Source organism: Ochlerotatus camptorhynchus, unplaced genomic scaffold, assembly GCF_037179485.1.
Source record: "Ochlerotatus camptorhynchus isolate MF236.1 unplaced genomic scaffold, CSIRO-AGI_Acam_v1.1 ptg000350l, whole genome shotgun sequence".
NCBI lineage: Eukaryota > Metazoa > Arthropoda > Insecta > Diptera > Culicidae > Ochlerotatus > Ochlerotatus camptorhynchus.
The window spans coordinates 592,204-618,372 of NW_027040838.1; the positions used below are offsets into that span (position 1 = coordinate 592,204).

The 26,169-nt window shown below is 42.1% G+C and overlaps 2 protein-coding genes across 2 annotated transcripts in view; both read left to right on the forward strand.

Annotated features, from left to right (window-relative positions):
- Positions 1-10,632, forward strand: part of LOC135709127 (uncharacterized) — a 30,353-nt gene extending 19,721 nt beyond the window's left edge. The window contains exon 5 of the mRNA XM_065231332.1: positions 10,244-10,632. Coding sequence (XP_065087404.1) covers positions 10,244-10,632 — 389 coding nt within the window. The remainder of the gene's footprint in view (positions 1-10,243) is intronic.
- Positions 10,551-26,169, forward strand: part of LOC135709115 (uncharacterized) — a 44,204-nt gene continuing 28,585 nt past the window's right edge. Inside the window, exons 1-3 of the mRNA XM_065231317.1 lie at positions 10,551-10,628; positions 10,698-10,808; positions 13,428-14,035. Coding sequence (XP_065087389.1) covers positions 10,732-10,808; positions 13,428-14,035 — 685 coding nt within the window. The 5' untranslated portion in view covers positions 10,551-10,628; positions 10,698-10,731. The remainder of the gene's footprint in view (positions 10,629-10,697; positions 10,809-13,427; positions 14,036-26,169) is intronic.

Below are 26,169 nucleotides of genomic sequence, written 5' to 3' on the forward strand. Positions count from 1 at the left end.
AATATTCCAATATAATTTCAATCCAAATCGAATCTATCCAATCCTAATAAAATCCAAATCTGACTCAACGCAAGTTCAAATCCAATCCGAGTTCAAATCAAAACCAATTCGAATCAAAATCAACCTAAAATAAAGCCAAATGTTATTCGACCTAAATGCAACCCAAATAAAACATAAATCCATGTTAAAGCCTATCCAAATCCAATAAAAATCTTATCCCATTCCTTTTCAAATCTGATCGGAACCCAACCTAAATTTCCACTCCAATCATAATTCAATCTTCGTTTAATCCGATCCATAACCAAACCAATTGGGGCCTCATAGCCTAGTCAGTAAAGGCACGGTATTACCAAGCCGGAGGCGGCGGGTTCGATTCCCGGTCCGGTCGAGGGAATCTTTCGGGTTGGAAATTTTCTCGACTTCCCTGGGCATAGAGTATCATTGTGCTTGCCACACAATATACAAATTCATGCATTGGTATTGGCATCGAAAGCTCTCAATAATAACTGTGGAAGTGCATTTAGAACACTAAGTTGAGAGCACGCAATAAGCTAATATGCGCTAAGCAATAAGCTTGAAATGCGAATAAGAAGAAGAAGAACCAAACCAATTCCAAACCCAACTCAAAAATAAAAATATTCTAATTTTAATCCAATCCAAATCCTATGAAAATCCAATACAAATCCAATACAAATCTAATTCAAATACAATTTAAATCTTAGACCATTTGATTTATGTTTCAATCTACGTTCAGACCAATTCAAAACCAATCCTTACTGAACCTTACGTCAATCCCATACCAATCTTTTTCTAATCCTTTCAAAATATGTACATACAATCGAAATCCAACATAAAGCCTAATCCAAATCCAATTCAAATATTAAACTAAAACAATTAAATTCCAATCTAATTTGAATCCAATCCAGAACAAATCTAAATTCCATCAAATCCATTATGAAGCCAAGCTAAACCTAATTCAAATTTAATTCTTATCTTATACCATTTCAATCAAACTCCGATTAAGATTCATCAAACTAAGTTTAATACAATCCGAATTTAATTCTCGTTTAAGTCAATCAAAATACCATCCGAGTCCAATTCAAATCAAATCCAAATCTTATAAAAATTTTAATACAAATCGAGGCAAAATTCAAATCCAATTTTAAATTGATCAAATCTACCTAATCCTGTTTTATTACAAAATAAAAATAATCCATGTAAATTCTATCTATATCCAATCTGAATTGAATGTAAATTAAATGCAAATCTTATCCTATTCCAATCCAATCCCAATGTTATGAAAATACAATGCAAACCCAATTTTAGTTCAATACAATATCAATCCAAACCCAACCTAACTCAAGTATAATTCAAATTAAATTTTCTTATCACTCCTATAAAATTACAATCCAAATTCAATCTAAACAGAGGGGGGCGACACATCTAAATCTCAATTCTAGATACTCAAAAAATCTCACACTAGCGAATCAATCTTCGAAAAATCATCTTTCATTTCTCGCATCTACTTGCATCGCGCTTCATCTTTTGGCAGGAAATCTTCAAAATCGACATAAATCTTCCTTCTATCTACTCAGCGTGCATGCAGCTAAAAACAATCTTTTCTGCATCGTAGATAAATAGAGTCGTCCCCCTCGATCTAAACCGAGGGGGGCGACTCTATCTAAGATACATGAATTTTTTTGCTTTGCTGTTGTGAGATGCACTCGCGCTTAATAGATAGAAACATGATTGATTATGATTTTCAAGATTTCCTGCAAAAAGGTGGAGAGCGATGCGAGAAGATGGGTTAAGATGCAAGAGATGAAAAAAAGATTTTTCGTAGATTGACCTAAAGCCAATCCAAATTTAATCATACTTTAATACAAATAAAATCTAATCCAAACTCAACATAAAGCGAACCTAAAGACAATCAAAATCAACTCAAAAACAAAACTGTACCTTATTCAAACCCAATCCAAATCCTATCAAAATCCAACATGAAGCCAATCGAAATCCAATTCAAATTTTATATCACGAATTATAACCATATCGGATTTTGATAGGATTTTTTTTTTCCTTGATTTGTTTTCCGTACTGAGTACCAATGCTACCGACGTCAGGGAGGTAGCCCCCAAACCTGAACCCAACCTATCGACCCATCAACTTATGGACTGGGAACCAACGGCTTTACTTCCCTTCCGAAGGGAGGCGTGATCAGAGATTTTATGCCTCAGAAAGACTTAAGGTTGAGTTAGGATTGGTGTACAAGGGCCAGTAGAATGGCTACACTAACTGCACTTATTTTTTCTATCTTCGCTCTTTCACTAGAGTGCAAGACTAGCACACATCGATCGCACACCGTTGGGAATTAAATAATCTTCTGCTTTCCCACTTTGCACTAAAGTCGTGGACAAGCACTAAAAACCCACTTTCGGACCTAGGATCAAGAAAATTTGTGTTTCGTTTTGTCGTGCACAATCGACCGTGTATTCACGCTGTGAGTTGAGTTTTGACTGATTGTTTTGATCGGATTGACACCACTGACCTCTCATCGATCGGGTGATCAAGTGTAATACTTGTGTTTTTACAATGGTATTCTCTCTGTTATCTGTTATCATACATGCATCTTTAAGTATATAAGCCGTAGCTTTAGCGTAGGTTTGGCAATCTTTGACTTAAGTGTATAATTTAGATTAAGGTTTACGGTAAGGCCTCAACATTCCGGCCACCTTTGAAATAGCCCTATCATTTCAACACTAATACTAGTTCACTCAATCACTTGAATTATGCATCTTCTCTTGCTAGTGGTATCTGCGTCGCCTGAGAAGACTGTTTGCTCGACTCTCTGTTCAATCGGTTGATCTTAACAGCGGCGATGCAGTAGATAGATTGAGTGCGTTGACTTCGTTGCCGTCAGCCGAAAACAAAAAGAAGACCAGGTAGATAATACGGGTGGATTAGATTTATTGGAATGGTAATTACCTGGTTTCTACTGACATGAGCCTCGAGCCAGTTTGGTACTGCTCTAATGGTCTCCGACTGTTGCATCGGACTGATCGTTGGGTATTGGTAGCAAGGCAATCCGCGCGACGGGTCGCACGACATTGTCCGAGGAGGCAGTCTTCAGCGTAACCACTCTGACGATCTCGTCTTTCCCAGGATGGACCTTCACAATTTTGCCGAGAGGCCATTGAGCGGGTGGTAGGCAATCGTCCTTGATCACGGCAAGCCGTCCGATCTCGATTTTGCTAGGTGATTTGCAGCCTTGAACAGCCCTGGATTGCAGCTGCTGGAGGTATTCCGGGTACCAACGTGCCCAGATTCGTTGAAGGTGGCGCTGGGTTTGTTCCCAATGGTTGAGCCGGTTTTCGGGAATGTTGACCAATGTTGCTTCGGGAACGGATTGGAGGTTGGAACCTACCAGGAAGTGACCGGGTGTCAGGGCTTCCAGGTCCGATGGTTCTGAGGACAGGGGCGTTCATGGTCGCGAATTGAGGCACATCTCAACCTGCGGTAGTAAGGTGAGCATGTCCTAGTAGGCAAGATTCGTAATGCCAATTTCCTTGAGGAGGTGGGTCGTCGCGGACTTCACCGCAGCCTCCCAGAGGCCTCCAAATTGAGGCGCACGTGGCGGAATGAACTTCCACCGGACCTCGTGGTTTGCGCACCAGGAAAGGATATGATTTCGGTCAGTGGCGTCCTGCTTCAGCATTTGGTACACTCGATGCAAGGCGTGTGAAGCTCCTTTGAAGGTCGTGGCGTTATCGGAGTGCAGCTCGGTAATCTTCCCCCTTCGAGCTATTAAGCGACGCAGTGCGGCGACGAATGCGGCAGACTTAAGATCGCTCACAAGCTCAATGTGGACGGATCGTGTGGAAAAGCAGATGAAAATTGCCACATACACCTTCGTTGGACCTCGCTTCCGGACTGCCGATTTGACATACGCCACAGACAGAGAAAGGACGCGTCGGAATGACACGGGATGCTGGTAGATCTGCTACAGTTTGCTGAATCAATTTTGGCTTGCTACGGAAGCAAGTGATGCTTTCATGGTACGTGCGTCTGACGAGGTTTCGTCCGCCCAGAATCCAAAATTTCTGCCGGAGGGTAGCCAACATCAATTGTGGACCAGTGTGAAGCAACGTTTTGTGACAGTGCACAGCGAGCATGCTGGCTAACGGCTGTTTGGCGCTTAGGATGATAGGGTGCTTGGTAGACTCAGGTAGTTCGGCATTGCCGAGGCGTCCTCCGACGCGGATCAATCCAAATTCATTAACGTAGGGCTTCAACCACTTCAACGAACTCGATTTCGTTACGTTTGTACGAGCGACAAGATCGTTCCGTTCTTCTTGGAAGTTATCCAGCTGCGCTAGTCGACAAAGGACTCGGTCAGCCGAGTGCAGTTCGTCGGAGTTGAGTGGCTGGCATGACTTAGTTGACCTTTTGAGCACACCTGGATTGATTGCATTCGAACGACGAAGAATTGCATGGTCACGAAGAGCTTGCAGAAATCGCAACCACAATGCGACCGTACGGCGAAGCTTGGAAAAGCTGGAGTATTTGGAGAACAAATCTTCGTGGAATGTGCTTTGGATGGCCGTCATCGCTACGATGGGACACTTCTGCTGTTTCTTTCGTAGGGAGCGCTCCTGCAGGCCAAAGCTCAGGTGGAACCTTTAACCAGGATGGACCATTCCACCACCTTGCCTTGTGGAGAAGTTCGGTTGGATCCAATCCTCTGGATATGTCGTCAGCGGGATTGTCGGAAACAGCTACGCGATTCCACTTATCGACTGGAGTAGCAGATTGGATTTGGCTCACACGGTTGGCTACAAACGTTTTCCAACGTCCAGGTGATGATCGGAGCCACTGTATCACGGTGGTCGAGTCCGACCAGAAGAAAGCAGGTGGAACCGTTTTCAACGACGAAGCGACTTTCTTGTACAGCTGCGTGGAAAGATGAGCTGCGCATAACTCCAGTCGGGCTATCGTATGGCGTGCTGCTAGGGGCGAAACTTTCGACTTGGAGACCAGCAGTTTCACGGATACTTTTAGGATAGATTGGGCCGAATATAGCAACACGTTCCGTAGGCCTTGTCTGCCGCATCAGCGAAGAAATGAAGCTCGATGCTGACTGCACCAATGATGGAAGCAAATCGAGGAACTCGAACTTCACGAAGCAGGTCGATGTTAGTGTGGAACTCTTTCCACTCTTGCTGCAGTTTTGGAGGCAAAGGTTGGTCCCAATCATAGCATTCGTTGTCAGAGGGACCCACAAGTCCCAACGGATCGAAGGTTTGAGGAGAACAGCAGCCGGAAGAGGTAACTGTACCTTGAACCGAAAGATGTCAGTCCCGGGTTCCCATATTAGACCGAGAGTGCTGACGGATTGTGGATCTTGCAGGTCGTGCCATGGCTGGATAGATCGATTTTCTGGTGGAATATCTTCAAGGACTTCGACGGAGTTCGAAGCCCACTTCTTCATTGGGATGAGAAAAATCAAGCATTGCTGATACTTCACGTCGAATTTGGATGGCTGACTCGACATCATCGGCACCTGACAGAAAGTCATCGACGTAGAAGTTCTTGGCAACTGGTTCCGCAGCGGCAGGGAATAAGTAACCTTGTGGAGAATCATCTGACGGTACATCGTAAGAGAATTTAGTGCTGGGATCACGTTCGAGTCGGCGTTCCAAACTGAGGAATCGACGTTCGGCAATGGATTCCGAATTTCCCAAAAAGATTTCCGGATTGTCCCGTATTCAAGCTCTCGAGTGCCACCACGAAGACGAGAGTAGTGTTTGATGCATCGTGTAAGACAGCATCGGGCTATTCGTTGAACGATCTACTTCTTGTCGGACCTGTCGTTCAAAACGATAGGTAAGGCCTCAACAATTGGTTTTGGATGGGATTGAAGCTATTCCATCCAATACCATTCCTAACTCAACCTTATATTAATACCAATCCAATCTTATTTTAGAGCTTTCAATAACCGATATAAATTCAATCGAAATCCAACATAAGGCCTAATCCCAATCAAATTGAAATATTAACTAATCCAATTCAATTCTTATTATAATCCAATAACCGATCTTACTCTCTTTAAATCCATCATGAAGCAAAGCTTAACCTATTTCAAATTCAATTCAAATCTTATACTGTTTCAATCGAATTCCATTTCAATTTTATTAAACCCAATCCAAATTTAATCTTTGTTTAAACCAATCCAAATTCAATCTAAGTTCAATCCAAGCCAAAAGCAATCAAAATCCAATCCATATCCAACCTCAAGCCAATCAAAATTCAGTCTTAATCCCATAAAAGTGCGATCCAATCCAAACTCAACAATGTAAATACAATGCAAATCCAATCATAATTCAATCCAATACCAATCCAAAACCAACCTTAATCAAGTATCAATTCAATTTAATTTCTATAATATTCCAATATAATTCCAATCCAAATCGATTCTATATCCAATCCTAATAAAATTCCAATCTGACCCAACGCCAATTCACATCCAATCCTAGTCCAAATCAAAACCAATTCGAATCTAGGTCAAGCTAAAATCAAGCCAAACGTTATTCGACCTAAATGCAACCTAAATAAAACATAAAGCCAAGTTAAAGCCTATCCAAATACAATAAAAATTTTATCCCATTCCTTTTCAAATCTGATCGAAATCCAACCTAAATTTAATCCAAATTTAATCCAATCAAAATTCAATCTTCGTTTAATCCGATCCATAACCAAACCAAACCCAACTCAAAAATAAAACTATTCCAATCCAAATCCAATCCAAATCCAAATCCAATCCAAATCCAATCCAAATCCAATCCAAATCCAATCCAAATCCAATCCAAATCCAATCCAAATCCAATCCAAATCCAATCCAAATCCAATCCAAATCCAATCCAAATCCAATCCAAATCCAATCCAAATCCAATCCAAATCCAATCCAAATCCAATCCAACCAAATCCAATCCAATCCAAATCCAATCCAAATCCAATCCAAATCCAATCCAAATCCAATCCAAATCCAATCCAAATCCAATCCAAATCCAATCCAAATCCAATCCAAATCCAATCCAAATCCAATCCAAATCCAATCCAAATCCAATCCAAATCCAATCCAAATCCAATCCAAATCCAATCCAAATCCAATCCAAATCCAATCCAAATCCAATCCAAATCCAATCCAAATCCAATCCAAATCCAATCCAAATCCAATCCAAATCCAATCCAAATCCAATCCAAATCCAATCCAAATCCAATCCAAATCCAATCCAAATCCAATCCAAATCCAATCCAAATCCAATCCAAATCCAATCCAAATCCAATCCAAATCCAATCCAAATCCAATCCAAATCCAATCCAAATCCAATCCAAATCCAATCCAAATCCAATCCAAATCCAATCCAAATCCAATCCAAATCCAATTCAAATCCAATCCAAATCCAATCCAAATCCAATCCAAATCCAATCCAAATCCAATTCAAATCCAATCCAAATCCAATCCAAATCCAATCCAAATCCAATCCAAATCCAATCCAAATCCAATCCAAATCCAATCCAAATCCAATCCAAATCCAATCCAAATCCAATCCAAATCCAATCCAAATCCAATCCAAATCCAATCCAAATCCAATCCAAATCCAATCCAAATCCAATCCAAATCCAATCCAAATCCAATCCAAATCCAATCCAAATCCAATCCAAATCCAATCCAAATCCAATCCAAATCCAATTCAAATCTTAGACCATTTGAATTATGTTTCAATCTACGTTCAGACCAAATCAAAACCAATCCTTACTAAACCTTACGCCAATCCTATTCCAATATTATTCTAATACTATGAGAATCCTATACACATACAATCGAAATCCAACATAAACCCTAATCCAAATCCAATTTAAATAAATTTTAAATAAAATGAATAAAATTCAGTCTTAATCCCATAAAAATACAATCTAATCCAAACTCAACATAAAGCCTATCCAAATCCAACTCAACAATAAAACCAACCGGTGGAAACTAATGATTTTAAATTGGCTCACTACTTGACTAGTCTATTTGTCCCAAGCAAATCGATTAACGTACCCCATTCTAGTCGAAATTCTAGTACTACACAATGTTTGTTTTGATTCGCTATGAAACAGACAGATAAAATGGGGGGTTAGTGGATTTTCCTATGTTTCGAGGGGTGAATCGATTAGCTTGGGACCGAAGATAGTACCAGCAACAATCAATACGAAACTGCCATATGCCATTTCAATTAAATTCCGTTCAAATTTTATAGAACCCTATCTATGTTTAATCTAATCCAAATGTAATCCTTGTTTAAGCTAATCCTAATCCAATCTTAATCCCATTAAAATCCAATCCAATCCAAATTCAACAATGAATCAGTTCCAATTCAAATACCATCAAAACCCAACATAAAGCTAATCCAAATCCAATTCAAAATTAAAACCATTTCAATTAAGTTTCAATCTCGGTTCAATCGTATCCAAGTCTTATCCTAATTGAACCTTAAGTCAATATGAATCCAATCTTATTCGAATCCTATCCAAATCCTATTTAAATACTATCGAAATGCAACATAAAGCCTAATCCAAATCCAATTCAAATATTAATCTAATCCAAATAAGTACTCCAAATTGTTCAGGAGTTCAGACTATTTGAGTTACTGGATCATCCAAGACCTGCGAGATGTCCTCAGTGACGACACCTTCCCAAACATATTCATGTAGTTTTTACGCATCACTTATAATAAATTTTGATGTATTCAAGATGCTCAAGATTCTCAAAATTATCCAGGAGTTCAGATCAAATGATCTACCAGATCAACAATGGCTGATACAATGCCTTTAATCATGAAACAACTCCAAACAGGTTCATAGCGATCATGCACATAATTTACGTTTCAATTCCTTGTGTATAAGATTTTCTAGGTTCTCCAAATTGTCCAGGAGTTCAGCCTATTTGATCTACTGGATCAACCAAGACCTGCACGATGTTCTCAGTGGAAAAAAAACCTGCCCAAACATGTTCAAAGAGTTGTTGCGTTTCACTTATAATCCATTTTGAGGTATATAATACGGTGAAAGATATTCAAATTACCCTGGAGTTCTTATACGAAGTTCCCGCTTCTACGAATTTTTTCCGACTTTTTACAAACTTCTCTGAATTTCTGCAAAAGTCTCAGAAACTCTAAAGAAGTTTCCCTAATTTTTGTGTAAATGGTGTCCCACATCAAGTTGCATCACGGAATAAAAATGCTGTAGAAAATTACCCATTGGGTATTTTCTCTTCAAAATTTGGGTAGAAGTAGTTTAGAGTGTATTGTTTACACTGTATTTTTATCGCTGTCAGTTTTTCGAATGTTGGAAAAACTGGCGTTGTCACCCGAAAAGCAATGTCGCGAATTGATTTTGCGCAAGCACCTGGAAAATCCTCAACTCTCTCATCGGGACATTGGAAAACAACTCGGAATCGTGCAGTCAACGGTGAGTCGTGTGATTAAACGTTACTACGAAACTCTGAGCATCGAACGGAAGGAGAAATGCGGTCGGAATGGATGTTCTATTAGTGATCAGGATCACAAGCGTGTCGTGAAAGCGTTTAAGCGGAATCCCAATGCTTCGGTCAGGGATGTGGCCAAACCGTTGAATCTGTCCAAGTATTTCGCCAAAGACCGGGAGGGACTGCCTGATTGTTTCATCATGGATGAAGACTTCCGGCAGCTTCCGGGGCTACTGTTCTTCACCGCCCAGTACAAGTTGGATCTGCTCATGTGGCAAACGGAGTGCGCCGTTCGTGACTACCGGGACTGTAAAAGGGTTGATCCACTTCAAGGAGTGTTTAAAGAAGCGTCTGTTTCCTCTGTTGAAGCAACACGAGGACCTTACGATCTTCTGGCTGGATCTAGCTTAGTGCCACTATTCAAATGTTGTCCGGGAGTGGTACGAAGCCAACGGGGTCACTTTCGTACCCAAGGACATGAACCCACGAGATATAGAATAACATTAGCCTACTAGATTGTTTGAGGGACCGAGGTTACCATCGACGTATGAAAAAAAAGTATTCACATATCTATATTATAGAACATTGAGATATGGAGAGTTGACTGTTTTTTTTTTAAATACAAGAATATTCACCCAGGAAAGTGAAACTAAATGAAAGAATTTTCATAACCTATACAGAATTCAGTTTCAATAACTTCGAACTCTTTTTTTTCAGATCCCGTCATCCACAAATTCACATCCTTCTCCCAAACCAATCGCATCAGCATCAATTCGAAGATGGTCCATCCTGCCTGGGCTCGTAAAATGAACAATGGAAAGCAGCATTTTCCGAACCACTTCAGCCACACGAATGAAGATGATGCTGATTTCCGCGCAGCTAGAAGGAAACTGCAATTAACCTCCACTAATCCTCGGACAACGTCCGTCGGTCATGTTGCTGGTGGCCGCTATCGATGGCGCCATCAATCGTCGGCAATCAACGGCGCAAACGGTGCCTATCGCCGTAGACCTCAATCCTATTTCGACAATTATCACCATTCCCACTTTGGCGGCGGAATTCGTCCTTCACGAGCCCATTCGCGGGAAACGCAGCTGAAGAGGTAGGGTTTTTTTGTGGCGAATCCCACTAACCAAGTGCCTCTACTAAATCATCCCCTTCCCCTCGTCAGATTTGCGATTTACAAGATACGAGCTGCTGTTCCGATGGATTTGGAATGCTCTTCCGTTGTAAGCATCGCTAATGGGGAGCGAAACGAAAGCGTCGTCGTCAAGTCAACGAGGTTGGTAAATTGAAATCGTGTTAGGGCCATTTTTAAGCTTTCAAGTGTAGCACTTAAGTCATCACTCCGAACCGACGTCCGCACAGTGGCATTTAATACCATCAGCATCAGTGCAAATGCAAATCAATCAAATTTCAATTACTAATTGAGACCGGACCGCATTTGACTGCAGCTCTGCCGCCCTGAACTGCACTGACGACGACGCACATTATCACCCCATTATGGATGTAGATGTATGCAGATGACAGTTTATGCCACCATCGCCACCGCCGCCACCGCCGCCACCGCCTACTATTCAAGCTTGCATAAATGGAAGATTAGGGTTAAAAGCGTGGCGAGGGGGAATGCGTGTGGTCATCCAACCCAATAACGGCCATCAATTATAGCCAATATTGACTTGTGTGTAGTCATTCACGATAACAATAGATGGCGTGTCAGGCATTCGATGGGGATGCGATTCGGCGGTGTCAGTTCTCAGGAAACTGCCAGTGGTGACATTGCGGTCATCACTCGGAGGACGTGGACGACCCACTGGTGATGATCCCTGCTGGTCTCCGGTGGAATGGGATTTGAATTGATTTGCGCACATTGGTGGAGCTAGGGGTTTCTACGAGGGGTCACAGTCGAAGGAGGAAGAAATTCTTGAAAAGTAGAACTTGAATAGTACGGTGGACTTTTCTTTTGAGAGTCAGTTCGATGAAACTTCTTTCAAAAGGGCCATCGGGCATCCCTTTCGGAAGTCAGTGCGGTAGGCCTTCCTTTCAGAAGTCATTCCGGTGGACCTTCCTTTCGGAAGACATTCCGGTGGACCTTCCTTTCGGGAGTCATTCCGATGAACCTTCCTTTCGTAAGTCAGTCCGGTGGACCTTCCTTTCAGAAGTCAGTCCGATGGACCTTCCTTTCGGAAGTAATTCCGGTGGACCTTCCTTTCAGAAGTCAGTCCGATGGACCTTCCTTTTGGAAGTCAGTTCGGTGGACCTTGTTTTGGGAAGTCAGTCCGGTGGTCCTTACTTTCGGAAGTAAGTCCGGTGGACCTTGCTTTCGAAAGTCAGTCCGATGGAACTTCTTTCAAAACGTCCATCGGACATTCCTTTCGGAAGTCAGTCCAGTGGACCTTCCTTTCGAAAGTCAGTTCGGTGGACCTTCCTTTCGAAAGTCAGTCCGATGAACCTTCTTTAATAAGGTCAATCGAACTTTCTTTTCGGAAGTCAGTCCGGTGGACTTTCCTTCCATTAGGTCCATCGGACATTCATTTTGGAAGTCAGTCCGGTGGTCATTCCTTTCGGAAGTCATTCCGGTGGACCTTCCTTTCAGAAGTCAGTCCGGTAAACCTTCCTTTCGAAAGTCAGTCCGATGGACCTTCCTTTCGGAGGTCAGTTCGGTGGACCTTGTTTTGGGAAGTCAGTCCGGTTATCCTTACTTTCGGAAGTAAGTCCGGTGGACCTTGAACTTCTTTCAAAATTTCCATCGGACATTCCTTTCGGAAGTCAGGCCAGTGGACCTTCCTTTCGGAAGTCAGTCCGATAGACCTTCCTTTCGGAAGTCAGTTCAGTGGACCTTCCTTTCGAAAGTCAGTTCAGTGGACCTTCCTTTCGAAAGTCAGTTCGGTGGACCTTCCTTTCGAAAGTCAGTTCGATGAACCTTCTTTCATAAGGTCCATCGAACTTTCTTTTCGGAAGTCAGTCCGGTGGACTTTCCTTCCATTAGGTCCATCGGACATTCATTTTGGAAGTCAGTCCGGTGGTCATTCCTTTCGGAAGTCAGTCCGATGGACCTTGCTTTCGAAAGCCAGTTCGGTGGACCTTCTTTTGGGAAGTCAGTACGGTGAATCAGCCTTTCAAAAGTCAGTCCGGTAGACCTTCCACCATACCTATTGCAAACATTGTTGTACCAACCGGTGGAAACTAACGATTTTAAATTGGCTCACACTGGACTAGCCTATCGGTCCCAAGTAAATCGAAGAACGTGAATCATTCTAGTCGCAATTCTAGTACTACACTATGTTTGTTTTGATTCGCTATGAAAGTTTGACAGATAAAACGTGGATTTTCCTATGTTTCGAGGGGTGCATCGATTAGGCTTGGGACCGATGAGAGTACCAGAGGTGAGCCAAAAAGTTGAGCACGTTTCTTCGAGACCTTCTGGTCTTAGAGTTACTTCTATGGTTGTGCTACAACCGATGCACTAGATTAAAGGATATCAAATTTAGTTCAATCATGTCTAACCTACTTATAAGTCATATTAACCTATCGAGCGCCCCCTTCCCTGTACAACCCAAATCCGCTCCTGTTGCCATCAATTCAGAACGGAAAATTATGCAGATTTGTCTCGTGAGGACCATGTTGATGACTAGCTATGCGTGTTACAATGATTGCAACACCATTTTGCATCAAATGCAGATCCAACACATTACCGCGCCCTGATTTTCTGCTTATCGGAAATCTAACCTCCGAGTCGGATTTCAAATTCGATTAACCCGTCCGTCATTCCCTTGAATTTCCCGGAGAAAAAATTCCAATTTTTCCACAAAACTTCGAACCGAAGATAATTGATGCGATCCATTCACTAATTTGGCCTGGCCATCGCCGTCCGTGTCTTCTCTTTAACCCCATTTCACAGACTGACAAGCTCATCGAATATTTACGTCAATCAAATCAGCTCAATTAAATTCCAAGCTGCAACCGTTGTTTCCACTTCGAGAAGAAAACCTCGAACGACGACGACGACGACGACCGATAAGAACCATCAACGGCAAGGGCATCCATCGGTCAGAGCCCCCACCTCCTCCTCCTCCAGTAGCCATCGGAAAAACAATCATCGACACGGCTTCAGCCCAACAACGGCCACTTCCTCCCCTTCCACCGACGCTGAATCTAATCGCAACGAGTTAATGCTAATTGATCCGAGCGAGTTGTCGGATTTATCGACCCCCTGGCAGGAAGGAAGCTCCGAAGAGTTTTTCGAGCGCGACCAAGGAGATGGGGCGGAAAAGCTGCTCTGGGGTGGTGAAAAACGGTTCGTTCGTGAAGCAACATTCTCGCAGTCGGAGGAGGAGGAGGATCTGGGTGAAGGAAGATTGATTTGTCCGGAGCTAGGGCCGCACAGGGAGCAGGTTAAGGCGGAATCGATCCGGAGCTATTTCGGCGGAGGAAGCAGAACTCGATTGCGGCACTGCCCACGCGAGGAAGGACTGCTGTGCCTGGAGGCACCTGTTGAGGTGGCTGTGGGTAAGTGGTTTTTTTTTAGTGGTTTTAAAGAGTAAGACGTTTGAAGGATGGATGTGTTTGAATTTATCTTGTAAATGGTCTATCGATTATTTCACCTGTACAGGGAAACATCAACCGGTGGGAACTAACGATTTTAAATTGGCTCACTACTTGACTTGCCTTTTGGTCCCAAGCAAATCGATTAACGTACCTCATTTTAGTCGAAATTCTAGTACTACACTATGTTTGTTTTGATCTAAGAGGAAGAGGTGACAATTGGCTTCTTCCTCTTTTATTTCTATCTCTATCTCTATCCTTATCTATCTCTATCTCTATCTTACGCACATGAAATCGGCCAATCAGGAGCTGGTTCACGTTTGACAGAAAAGTGGTTCATTTTCGCCCCCGTATTGTCACCTCTTCTCTTAGGTTTTGATTCGCTATGAAAATTTGACAGATAAAATGAGGGGTTCGTAGATGTTCCTTTTTTTCGAGGGGTGAATCGATTAGCTTGGGACCGAACATAGTACCAGAACTGAGCCAAAAAGTTGAGCACGTTTCTTCGGGACCTGATGGTCTTAGAGTTACCTCTATGGTAACATTTAAGGTGACAAATAACGAAGTGAAACCACTCGGAATATTGGAGGCATTTCACGAGAACCTTTGGAAGAGTTCTGCCAGGAGTCATCAAAGAAACTTCCCCGGGAATTCTAAAGGTATTTTGAAAATCTTAAAAAAGCAGTAAGTCTTTCAGAGATCCCAGAGAAATTCTTTCTGAATTATCGCAGGAATGCCTTCCAAATTCCAGAAGGAGTTCTTTCAGAATTTTCATTTCAATTAATGAATTTTGGTTCAATTCCAGGAAAAAACTTCATCTGTAAATTCCGGAAGAATTATTTTAAAACTGCCATAAGGGATTCATTCAGAAATCCAGGAAGACATCTCTTGAAATTCCAGCAGTATTTGTGATTTTTTTAAAATTTAATTCCCGTAGGCATTCCTCCAGAATTCATGGAAAAAATCATTAAGAAATTCCAGTTGATTCAATTTTTCCAGAATTTTCGAAATAGTTTCAGAAATATCTCCCAAAATGATGAGCTAATTGCTCCGGGAATTTTGAACCTCGCAGGAATTCTTTAAAAGTTCCAGAAAAAAAATAACTGTATGATCGCAGGGATGCCTTCAGAATTCCAGAAGGACTTCTTTCAGAATTTAAGTTTAGGATTTTTATCACCAGTCATGAAAAAAATATTACCCGAAATAAAACATACTTTCAAAATTCCCAGAAGATGTTTTTCGGGAATCCTCTAAATGTTTCTTCCGGAAGGTCCGGAACCGATTCTTTCGATCTTTCGGGGAAATTCTTACAGATTTTCATGAAGAAATCAGTCAGAAATCTAGGAAGAAATCTATCGAAATTCTGAAGCAATTCTAAATGAATATTTTTTATTCATGGAGGAATTCCTCCAGAAATCACGGAAAAATAATAAGAAATCCCAGTGGATGTAGTGTTTCCAAAATGCTTGAAAAAACTTCATGAAATCTTTGTGAAATTATGCTCTATTTCCTCTGGCAATTTTGAGCCTCGTCGAACATTTTTAGAGAATGCAAAAAAATTCTAATAATCGGAGGAATGCCTTCAGAATTCCAGAAGGAATTCGTCCACAATTTTAGCATAATATTTTTCTGAAAGAATCGTTTAGAATTGCCGGATGCAAACTTTCCGAATGACCGTAGGATTTTTATCAGAAGTCCTGGGGAATCTTTTCCAAAAACAAAATACTTTCAAAATTCCCGGAACAATTTTTTTGTTAAGAATTCTAAATCCGAAATTTTACTCACTGAATCGCGCACTTTTTCCAGCAAAACTTCATCAGACTATTCCGGAGCAATTAATTTAGAACTTCCGGAAATACTTTCAAAATTCACGGGACAAATTTTTCAGAATTCTTAAAAAAAAACCTATGTTGAATTTTCGAAAAAAAATTACAGAATCCTGGAAGAATTTTTTTCCAATTCCAGGAGAAAACTTCATCCGAAAATTTTGAAAGAATTATGTTAGAACTTCCGGAATTTTTTTGAAAAAAATATTTCACACTATTAGCAATTTTTCCTCCAGAATCCTGGAAGAATAGTTTTCCAATAACAGGAGGAAACTTCATCAGAAAATTCCGATAGTCTTATTTTAAAATTTCTGGAATATCCGGAACCGATTGGTTTAGAACTTCCGGGGAAACTCTTATAGAATTTCATGAAGAAATCATAAATATTAATCTTTGTTGTACTCCTTGAGATATTCCTTCAGAATTCATGGAAATAATCAATAAGAACTCCTAAAAGATTCAATTTCTCCAGAATTTTTCGAAACAAAATCCAGGAATTCTTTATGAAAATATCAACTTCGCAGGAAACTTTTACGAGTTCCCAGAAAAAAATCTATCTGAATAGTACAAGGAATACCTTAAGAAATCCGGAATGAATTCTGGCAGGATTTCAATTTCCAGTCTCTGAAAAAAATAATTTCGAACTCCTGGATGAAAACATTCTGAATGACCGGAGGGTTTTAATCAGAAGGCCTGGAAAAATTATTTTCTAAAACAAAACTTCCAAAATTACCAGCACAAATTTTTCAGAATTAAAAAAAAATCACTTTCAATTATCATAATGATTCTTTCAGAATTCCCAAGGGGTAGTAACTCTACACACTTATTTTGCGCCAACTTTTTTCTCAGTGTGCCGCAGTTGTGTGCATGGCAAATGAGAACGACCCAAATTTGAGTTTAGTCAACTCATAAATCACATAAAGTGCAGGAACTCAGCGATGAGTAAATTTGCCTCATGTTTTCCCAGGTTTTTCCAGGATTTTTCAGGGAAAAATTCCCGAACTTGTGAAAAGTAAAGATTGGATTCACTCAGTCTATTGGTACTACTCCGAGACTGAATAAAATTTTCGTCAATTTCCGGCAGATTTTTTAGGTTTTCCACAGCTAACCATGAGCCAAATTTACTCACAGCTGAGTTCCTGCACTGTTGGCGATTATGAGTGAACTAAACTCAAATTTGGGTCATTCTCATTCGCCGTGTGTCATTGAACTGACTTTTGTTTGCTTGTGAATAATGCCTTGTATGGCAACCCGGTAGCAGCTCTTGTTTTTGTTTTGTTTTCCTATGTTTACAAAAACGACACGGACTCCAAGCCGTCTCCAAGGATGCCTGCGCTGGCGCCGGTGGTGTAGTGGTAAGCGTTGTAGAATCGTGTCGTTTCGGATATTACACTGATACTTTGGCACGCACGTCTAGTCTCGTAGGTAGAAGAAATAGGAGTACTTTATAATCTTTTCTTAGCATACAAGTCATGGCGCTCTTTTAGGTAGGGATTTTTTTTTTTTAAATATTGTTTATTTAGGTCTTAAATAACATATTCAAGATATTTAAAAAATATATCTATCTTCTAGAGTCAAAATGAAATCTAGCTCGCCTACATCTATTCTATTATTAATGTTCACATTGACAAAGTTGATGTACTTAATGAACGTTTTTAAAATTTGATTTCTTCTCGCTGTTGTCATGTTACCCAAGATTGACCGTACAAGATCGTCGAAGCTCAGCCTCTGCCAGCCGCCGAGCGTCGTCGTCAATTTTCGCTGGATGTGTGCCCAAGCTGCAGCAACTCGAGGGCTTTCGGAAAACTTATGTTGCAAAGTCTCGATTCCTACCGCACAGTGCTGACAGTTTGGGTCGTTTGCACGGCCGATGACGTTCATCAGTCTACGGTGCTCCGTCTTCTCGTTTACTAGCAGGTAGAGATCAGTACGCTGGCTCGACGATAGCCTTCTCGATGATATGTTCATCCAGATCTTTTTCCAATTGATGCCTGGATGGTTTCGTTCCACTCTGGGTAGCTCAGTTTGTTCCAAGTAGAAACGATGGATTTGATCGCTGGAGGGGTTTTGTTGCACGGAAACAAAAAACTACCCAAAAGTTGAGTTGAAAAAACTCAAAAGTATGTATAACGATTATAGTGCCCTTTTGCGTTGATTTTGAATCGACATTTAAATCATTTCTACTCAATTATTGAGTATATCGAATAAACATAATTTTGGGTAAAAATAAACTTAGACATTTTCTAGTTTTCTACATCACCAAGGTTCTAGTTGTCTAAGTTCAAAACTACTCATTATCGACTATTTCAGCTAAACTCGATGTTGAGTAAAATAAACTTAAATTTGGTTGAAAATTTTTCTTTAGCACATTTGTCACTTTGATTTGTGGCGTCATGCAGTGCGGAGTGCGGTAGATTTTCGGAGTGTTTTTGGCTAAATATCGGTTGTTGTTTGTGTCGCGTCTAAATATAGCAGGTAAGTAAGTTGAAATATAGTTAAAAGATACTAAAAGAAGCCAGATCCCCATCGAAGTGGAAATTTTCATTTCGGTTATCAAACCGATCCCAAAAAACCCCGTCGAAAAACGAAATCGGTTCTGGAAATCGAGCACCAGTTTTTTTTTTGTACCAAAAATATTATCATTAGAACAATACCGCAGCTGGATTCGTGAAACCGATTTCAAGTTTTAACATATTATAGAGATAGGGAAAATGACGGCTTCGGCAATATCTTATTCTATTATCGTCAGGGGGTAAACAACGTTCTTGAGAGCTCAATGTTGGCATGTTGATACATTGTGTTTCAGAGCATCTATTTGCCAAATTTGAGTGCTCTGGGAATGTTTACCACCCTGACGATGGTTAAGGTATTGCCAAAGCCGAATTTTCCCCTACTTGTTTTCATTATATTAAGATGAAAATTTCATGTTGCTTTTTTGTGTGTCATTACAGCTTATCCGGCAATAGTTTTCCCAACTGACAGTATCACCACATCACATCGCACAATGGAACGGCTTCAAAAAAAACCGTAAGCAAGTTCAAAACCGTTACAGATTTGTCTTATCGCTTCAAGGAGTACCTGAAAAATCCATTGCATAATTAATTTCATGTGTTTAAACTCTTCCTCTAATAAAATGATTACATTGCATTGTATTCATTATTCTCAAAAACAATAAAATTGCATTGCTAAGTATTTTATGAAAGCGTTTATTTATTTTGAGCATATCAAAGAAATCAAAACAAAAATAAATAAATAAGGGAAATATGTTTCGTTTTTGGATGACATGAACAAATTCTCGTACCTGCCGTAATTAAGTAAGACACGAAATTCCATTCTTTGCTATTAATTTGGCTTAACTCCCTATTATTAATTTATATTACCTGAGCTTTTAACCCTATTAGAGATTTTTTCCCAAAGGTCAGTAAATTTTACTCTCATTTGAGTTATTTTTAGACCGGTCAAAGCTACCTATTAAGTAGTATCTGCATTTTACCTAAAATTAGGTATATCGATTATACTCAAAATTAGCTTATTGGGCTGAACTCCGCAGTTGAGTCAAAACAACTCAAATTTGGGTAGTTTTTCATTTCCGTGTGGATGTGGTGTGGAAATAAGGGAATTTGCTGTGAGAGAAGTTTTAGGCAAGGAAGATCGGCGGGGGGAGGAATATTTTGGGCGAGAAGGGACTGATAATAGGGAAGGGAAACGATCTCCTGCAGGTGACGATTGACTAGAAGTGCTTTGCATTTGATCGCCGGCAGTTGCAGTTTCAATCCACCCTGCTCTCTGCTGCGCGCCAACTGCTGCATTGGGACTCGTGCGGGTAGCCCACGAAAAAGGAAAGTCCCCGTTGTTGATGTCAGCTTCGCCGTGTGAGCACATATTGCGGTGGAATAACAGACGAGAGGTACCACACCTTCGCTGTAATGAAGATGTTCAGCAGTAGCACTTTCTGCTGCAGGGAAAGGGAGCGCATGTTATGCAACCATATGAGTTGCGAGATCCTCGATACTAAAGCGTCCCAGTTTAGTTTAACCATCAGTCGCACTGAGTTGGTGAACATAACGCCCAGTACCTTGACATTCTCCTTTGTCTGCAGCCCTGGTATCGTCAGCCGATTTAGCTTTGCCCCGGATACGATCTCGAAGCTACCAAACAGCTGATAAATACGGTCTATCGTGTGTTTTGAGGTGGCAATCACCGTGATGTCATCAGCATACGCAACGCAAAGGTCACCAGTGCATACACGCTCCACCCGTGTGAGGAGGGGATGAAAATAGAGCACGAACAGCAGCATCGACATCGGGTCTCCCTGACGTACGGACCCGTTCTATACGGAACGGCTCTGAGAGGCACCCATTCACTAGCAGCCGTGATGAAGAGGCAGCAGCGACTCGAGAGAGCCAACAGACGAAACCCTGGTCGAAGCCCAGAGAGAGCAAGGTCCGATGCAGGAACTCATGAGAGACCCGATCGAACGCGTGGTCAAGATCGAACGAGATCAACTTCCCCTTCTGCTTCCTCGCGATTAGCTGCGAAATACGATCTTTGAGCGAGAGTGTAGCTTGGAAAATAGAACGGTCGGTATTTGCGCATTTTTGAGAGTCGCTCAGGACTCGATGGATCCGCAGTACTCGTTCCAGGCGGGCCTTCATCACGCGGGAGAGGATATTAAAGGTGTATTCAGATCTGAGCGATATTTCACGCGCGGAGAGAGATTTTGCGAAGGTACGAGAGGGAGAAAAGTAATAGTTGTCTCTCTCATTCCAACGTAAAATTTGCTCCGCTCCGCTAATACACGCTCAGATCTGAATACAGCTTAAAATCGACGTTGAGCAGGCTGATCGGACGGTATGCTCTTGCTGTCCCATCCCCACCTCGCTTTTTAACCAACACAATAGTGCCATCGGCGAATTCAGATGGGAGCTCATTCGTCATAGCTTCATTAATAACGAAGTAGAGCTCTCGATAGATGACGTCGAAAGTTCCTAGGTAGAACTCTACCGGCAAACCATCGATCCCTGGTGATTTACGTTTTTGCGACGTTCGGATGGAGTTTTTCAACTCGTCAATGCCGATCTCTGCCATTGATCAGTTCACGAAGATTTGCCGCACTCTCCTCTCACCCGTAAGTTTTGACAGTTTTGGGTGGTTTGTTTTGGCTCCCATTCGTTGCTATCTCTTTTACTCAGAAGCAAAATGATAGGGAGCAAAAAGTGAGGTTAGGGACCGTGCACTGATCTATTAGAGCTGCGTTGGCTTCGTCGTTCTCGGGTACGGCTCTCTCAGTTTCGAACATTTCTTCCCCCACCTGCCTCGTCTCTTCCGCCGCGTACAGGTCCCTGAAGTATCGAAACATGTGTTGCTCGATCTCCAGAGAGCCTTGTATTTGCTCTCCTCGTTCGTTCCTCTGCGGTGCTGTAAACAAGCTCAATCGAGCCCGACTGGCGGGTGGAAATCACTTCGACAGTGAGCATGCATAAGGGCGAATACGCGATGATCGATTCTCTTCACCGATTTTCTCTTTGCATTACTACAGCTAAGCGAAACAATTTTCTAGAATTTGTTCAATGCAGAGTAGTAACAGGTTGTATTGGCTATCAAAATCAACAGCAAACGCACCGAGAAACGTTAAATCTAGCGAGTTATTAACAAAAGAGAAAATCGACGAAGAGAATCGATCATCGCGTATAGGCCCTTATGCATGCTCACTGTCGCCTTTACTCTGTGTTGAAGCTTAAAGCTGGGTTTAGACTAGGCAAGTCAAATGATCAACTCAGTTGAATTCAATTGGTTTGAAAAGTTGAGCCTGGTTCAACTTTTTTCAATTCAAGTGAGTTGATCAATTCAGTTGAATTCAACTGAGTTGATCAATTGACTTGCCCTGTTTAAACCCTGCTTTATGGTTGTTTTTTTTACGTCGTCTATGGAAAGTGGATATCTCGATGAACATTTCAAATGGTCCTATCTGCTTTGATCGATTCTCTTCATCGTCTTTCTCTTTCGTTAATAACTCAGCTGCAAAACCTTTCCCTGTTGTATTTGACGTTTTGGACGCTAGATAAGAACCTCCTTTATCAAACTATGTGGTAGAATTAGCGCGAAATCTGTTTGCATAGCAGTGGTTATGAAAAGAGAAAGTCGATGAAGAGAATCGATCAAAGCAGATAGGACCATTTGAAATGTTCATCGAGATATGCTCTCGCCGGCTATAAACGTCTCGTTGATGCGGATGAAGTTTTGCGCAAATTGCCGCTGCAACGTGAGCATTTGTGCTTTTACGCGGTTGATGGTCACCAGCATGGTGGGATTCTGGTAATAGCCATCATATGCGAGTCGTAATTGCTCGTAGAGGCGTTGTTGTTCTGCGTTGAAAGTCCTGAAAACTTCACTTGACTTCCATCGGAAAAAAGATTTTATTTTTGGCTTCGCGCATGAGAGCCACCATGTCATCCAGCTGGGGAAATTTCTCCGTTGGCCGGTCCAAAACTGCCATCGCACTTGGAATTCCTCTAAGTTCTCGGCTGTTAATAGGTGAGGGCGGAGGGACCAGTAACCGCGTCCTTGTTCGCGGCCAAGGTGGGGAAGGCAAATGCGCGCTTTTAGCGCTTTGTGATCCGTGAATAAGCATACGTGCGTGGCAGCACTCCGCAGATGCTCGCAAAGCCCAGCGCTGACATACATGCGGTCGAGCCTGGATGCCGCATTGTGTATGATGTACGTGGGTGCGGGGGTTGTGGGGTACAATTTCAGCCACAGATCGTGAAGCTGTAGCTGCCGTTCGGTCGCTTGGAGAGCCGGGCTTGTGTTGGAACTTGTTGAGTCGCTCGGACGTAGCACGCAGTTAAAATCTCCAGCCAGGATGACGTTTTGAGTGTTGTACCGAAGGTAGTACGCGATCGTGCCGTTGAAAAATCTTTCTCTTTCCGCACGAACAACTGTCCCCGATAGCGCATATACGTTGCAGAGCTTTGTGTTTTGCACCCTTAAAGCGATGAGACGACCATCCAGGCTCTTCTCCACATGCGAGAATTGTATGTGGTCTTTCAGCGCGATTGTCGTTCCCCGCCTTGCTTGGTCCACATTGCAGATAACGTTGAAGCCAGTTAGAGAGTTGCTCATTCTCCACCTCCTGGAGGAAAACGATATCCAGTTCCAGTGTTCGTACAAAGGTTCGAAGAGCGTCAATCTTCGTTGCGTTCGTAATATTGTTGATGTTGATGGTGGCGAGGTTGTAACTGGAGACCTCAGCCATTAGGACGGTTGGTTACTCCCATCTCGCTTGTCGTCGCAGTCGTCATCCACGCGAGGCTTCGGATTCGCGCTGGATGACCCTACAGACGAATCTGTTTCGTTTCCATCGGACTTACCACTAGCAGTTTTGCGATCCACTCCGCCGCTAGCGGGGGGTTGTTGACTTGTATAGGGAGTCAACGACCCGCTGTCCGATGGGGGAATCGAAGCCGAGGTAGGGGCTAACGTGGGGAAATTCTGTTCGGTCAGAACTGGTGGTAACAGCTTCTGTTGTTGACGCTGGGGAATTTGTTTTGGTGGTGGCATGGTAACAGCTTTGGCCGAGATTGGTTCGAACCGAGGCCGGGAAGCTTGGTTCGAGGTCGTTTTAGTTAGGTTCGCATTGGAAGCGGTTTGGTTTGAGTTTGTGTTGGTTTGGTTCGCACTATAGTCGACTGGACTCGTTTTTTGCGACGGCGTCTGCTTTGCGGCTTTGGCGTATGATTTTTGCACGAGCAGTTTTTTTATTTTGCACGCAAGTAGCCCCGATGTGCATGTATTCGCGGCAGTGTCGGCATGTTTGTAGCTGCCCGAAATACGATACATTCGTCACTTCGCCTTCGATCGTGACCCACGACTCGATGTTTCGTTTCACCGTCATTTTTGCTATACGAACGCCGGTCGAAATGCCAGGGAAATCGATATCGGTTCCGCATCGTTGTTCTCGTATTGCGATTACGTTACCATATCTTCCTAGAAAATCAGTGATTTTTTGATCCGACACGTCCTCGGATAAATCGTAGAGCCTCACCTTCACTGCTCCCTCCTCCAGTGTGATTTTCAACGGATATTTTTTCCCGTCGACCGTAATTTCGTGTTTGTTGTCGTGTTCCTCACAGATTCGTTGCGCCAACGCTAGGTCGACGACTTTCACGAAAGAAACTCCGAGGGTTCTGCTGTTCTGAATCCGTAGCACTTCACCTTGCTTCAGACCCAATATGGTCGCACCGGTCGCACAGAATTTGTGAACTTTGGCATTGTCCGGTTTCTTCGGCACGTTCGCAAAATCTATGCGAAATGTGTTTTCTCGACGGCCCATCGCGAAGTCGTTTGGACGCGCAGCGACACGTAACGGCTCAGCGATGCGCAGAAAGAGAAAAAAACACAGTTGGCACTGGTAATTAGCTTGTGTTCGACTTCCACAGAACTGTAGCAAAAATACATCTGTTCAGCTCGGAAGTTGAGCGCTCACTTAGGGATGTCATAGTATAGAACTACTCAGGGATGTGCATTACAAGATTTATACAAACCAAGTTAATTATAAAAGGCAGGACCGATACTACATCCCTCTCTTTCTCAAAACTTATAAATGTTACCAATTTTGTAGTCTTTGAAATACGATGGATGCTTAATCTCTCTTCTTGGACGGAACTTCGTATCTTCACCTGTATCAGTTTTCGAGAGTCTCTGTTGGTTGATATTTTCCATTTCTGCTTCTCTTTCATGGGTTGATGTACGGTTCAGATATGGTTGTCGCGATTCCTCGACGTCCTTCTCAGTTTCCAGGGCGCCATCATTGTTTCCGGTATCCTTAGTATCTGTAAAAAGCTTTTTTAAGTGAGCCACATTGCGGTGAATGATCCTTCAACACTCCTTTGATTTTATAGTTATGTCTGAGCCATTTCGAGCGACGACAGAATACTCCTCAGGGTCGAATGTCGTTGAGAGCTTATTTTCCTTTTGTATGCGTTTTGCAACAACTGTATCACCTTTCGAAATATCATTCTGCTGTGCCCTGCGCCGATTATCAGCATATTCCGATCCTTTCATCTTCTGCAGATGATCGCGATCATAAATATCCTCCAAGATGAGGGATCCTTTCATCAATAAGCCAGGTAACTTGTCTTTCAGCTTCCTTCCGAACATCAAGATTGAGGGGGCGATCACTGTCGTAGAAGACGGTGTTGAGTTGTGCATGAGCACGAATGTCCTGAGATCCCATTGCCAATCTGCCCCTGGCGTTTCCTGACTGATTATCAACCTTTTTCCCATGGAACGGTCAATTCTTTCCACTTCCCCATTCGCCTGAGGCCAATAGGGTGTTGTTCTCCTGTGTTCAATGCCAAACTGTTTCCAAAAATCTTGGAGCTCATTGCTGATGAACTGGGACCGTTATCGGTCTTTATGGACTCAGGCATTCCGAAACGGCAAAACGTTTTATGTAGAGCCTTCATAGTCAAATGTGTCGTAGTTTGCTTCATGATTATCACTTCTGTGAAACGACTTAAGTAGTCCACAATCACAAGCAGGCTATGACCGGATAGTAACGGGCCGACGAAATCAATTGCAAGATCAGCCCAAGCTTTTTCAGGTAATTTGGTGCGGTTCAGTGGCTCAGGAGGATTTAGTGTTGATACTAGAGTACAGTTTTTACATTTCTTAACGAATAACTCAACTTGCTGGCCACCACATCGTTTGACGAAGCCTTCTCTTCATAGCCATCATTCCCGGGTGAGATTCGTGGGCGATTTCCAATACTCGTGACTTTAGCTGCTCTGGAATGACTAACCTATCTCCTCTCAACAGTAAGTTTTGAACTCAATGCTACTCTGAGCTAAATGGTTTGAATTCGTTAGTAATTTCAGGAGAAAACTTGAACAGAAAATTCCGGATGAATTATTTCAGAACTTCCGGGGAAATTCTTATAAAATTTTAAGAAAAAATCATTCAGAAATCCGGGAATCAGTGGAAATATTTTACACGTTGTTAGTTATATCGGTCAGGTCATTACGTCAGATGCGAACAGAATTTATAAAGTCTTCATATTTTTCTTTGATTTTTGATAATTAATTTGAATATTTTTCAACTACGTCTTATAAGCCTAATGGTGCGAACTCAATGATTTTAAATGGAACCAGCTTTATTTTAATTTGAACTGGAAATGACCTTTGCGGAACATGATTTTCGGAATTCAGATTTATGTTTCAAAATGAGCAAAAGCTAAACTCGTCGAACAAAAAATCACGCGCGATCGAGAAC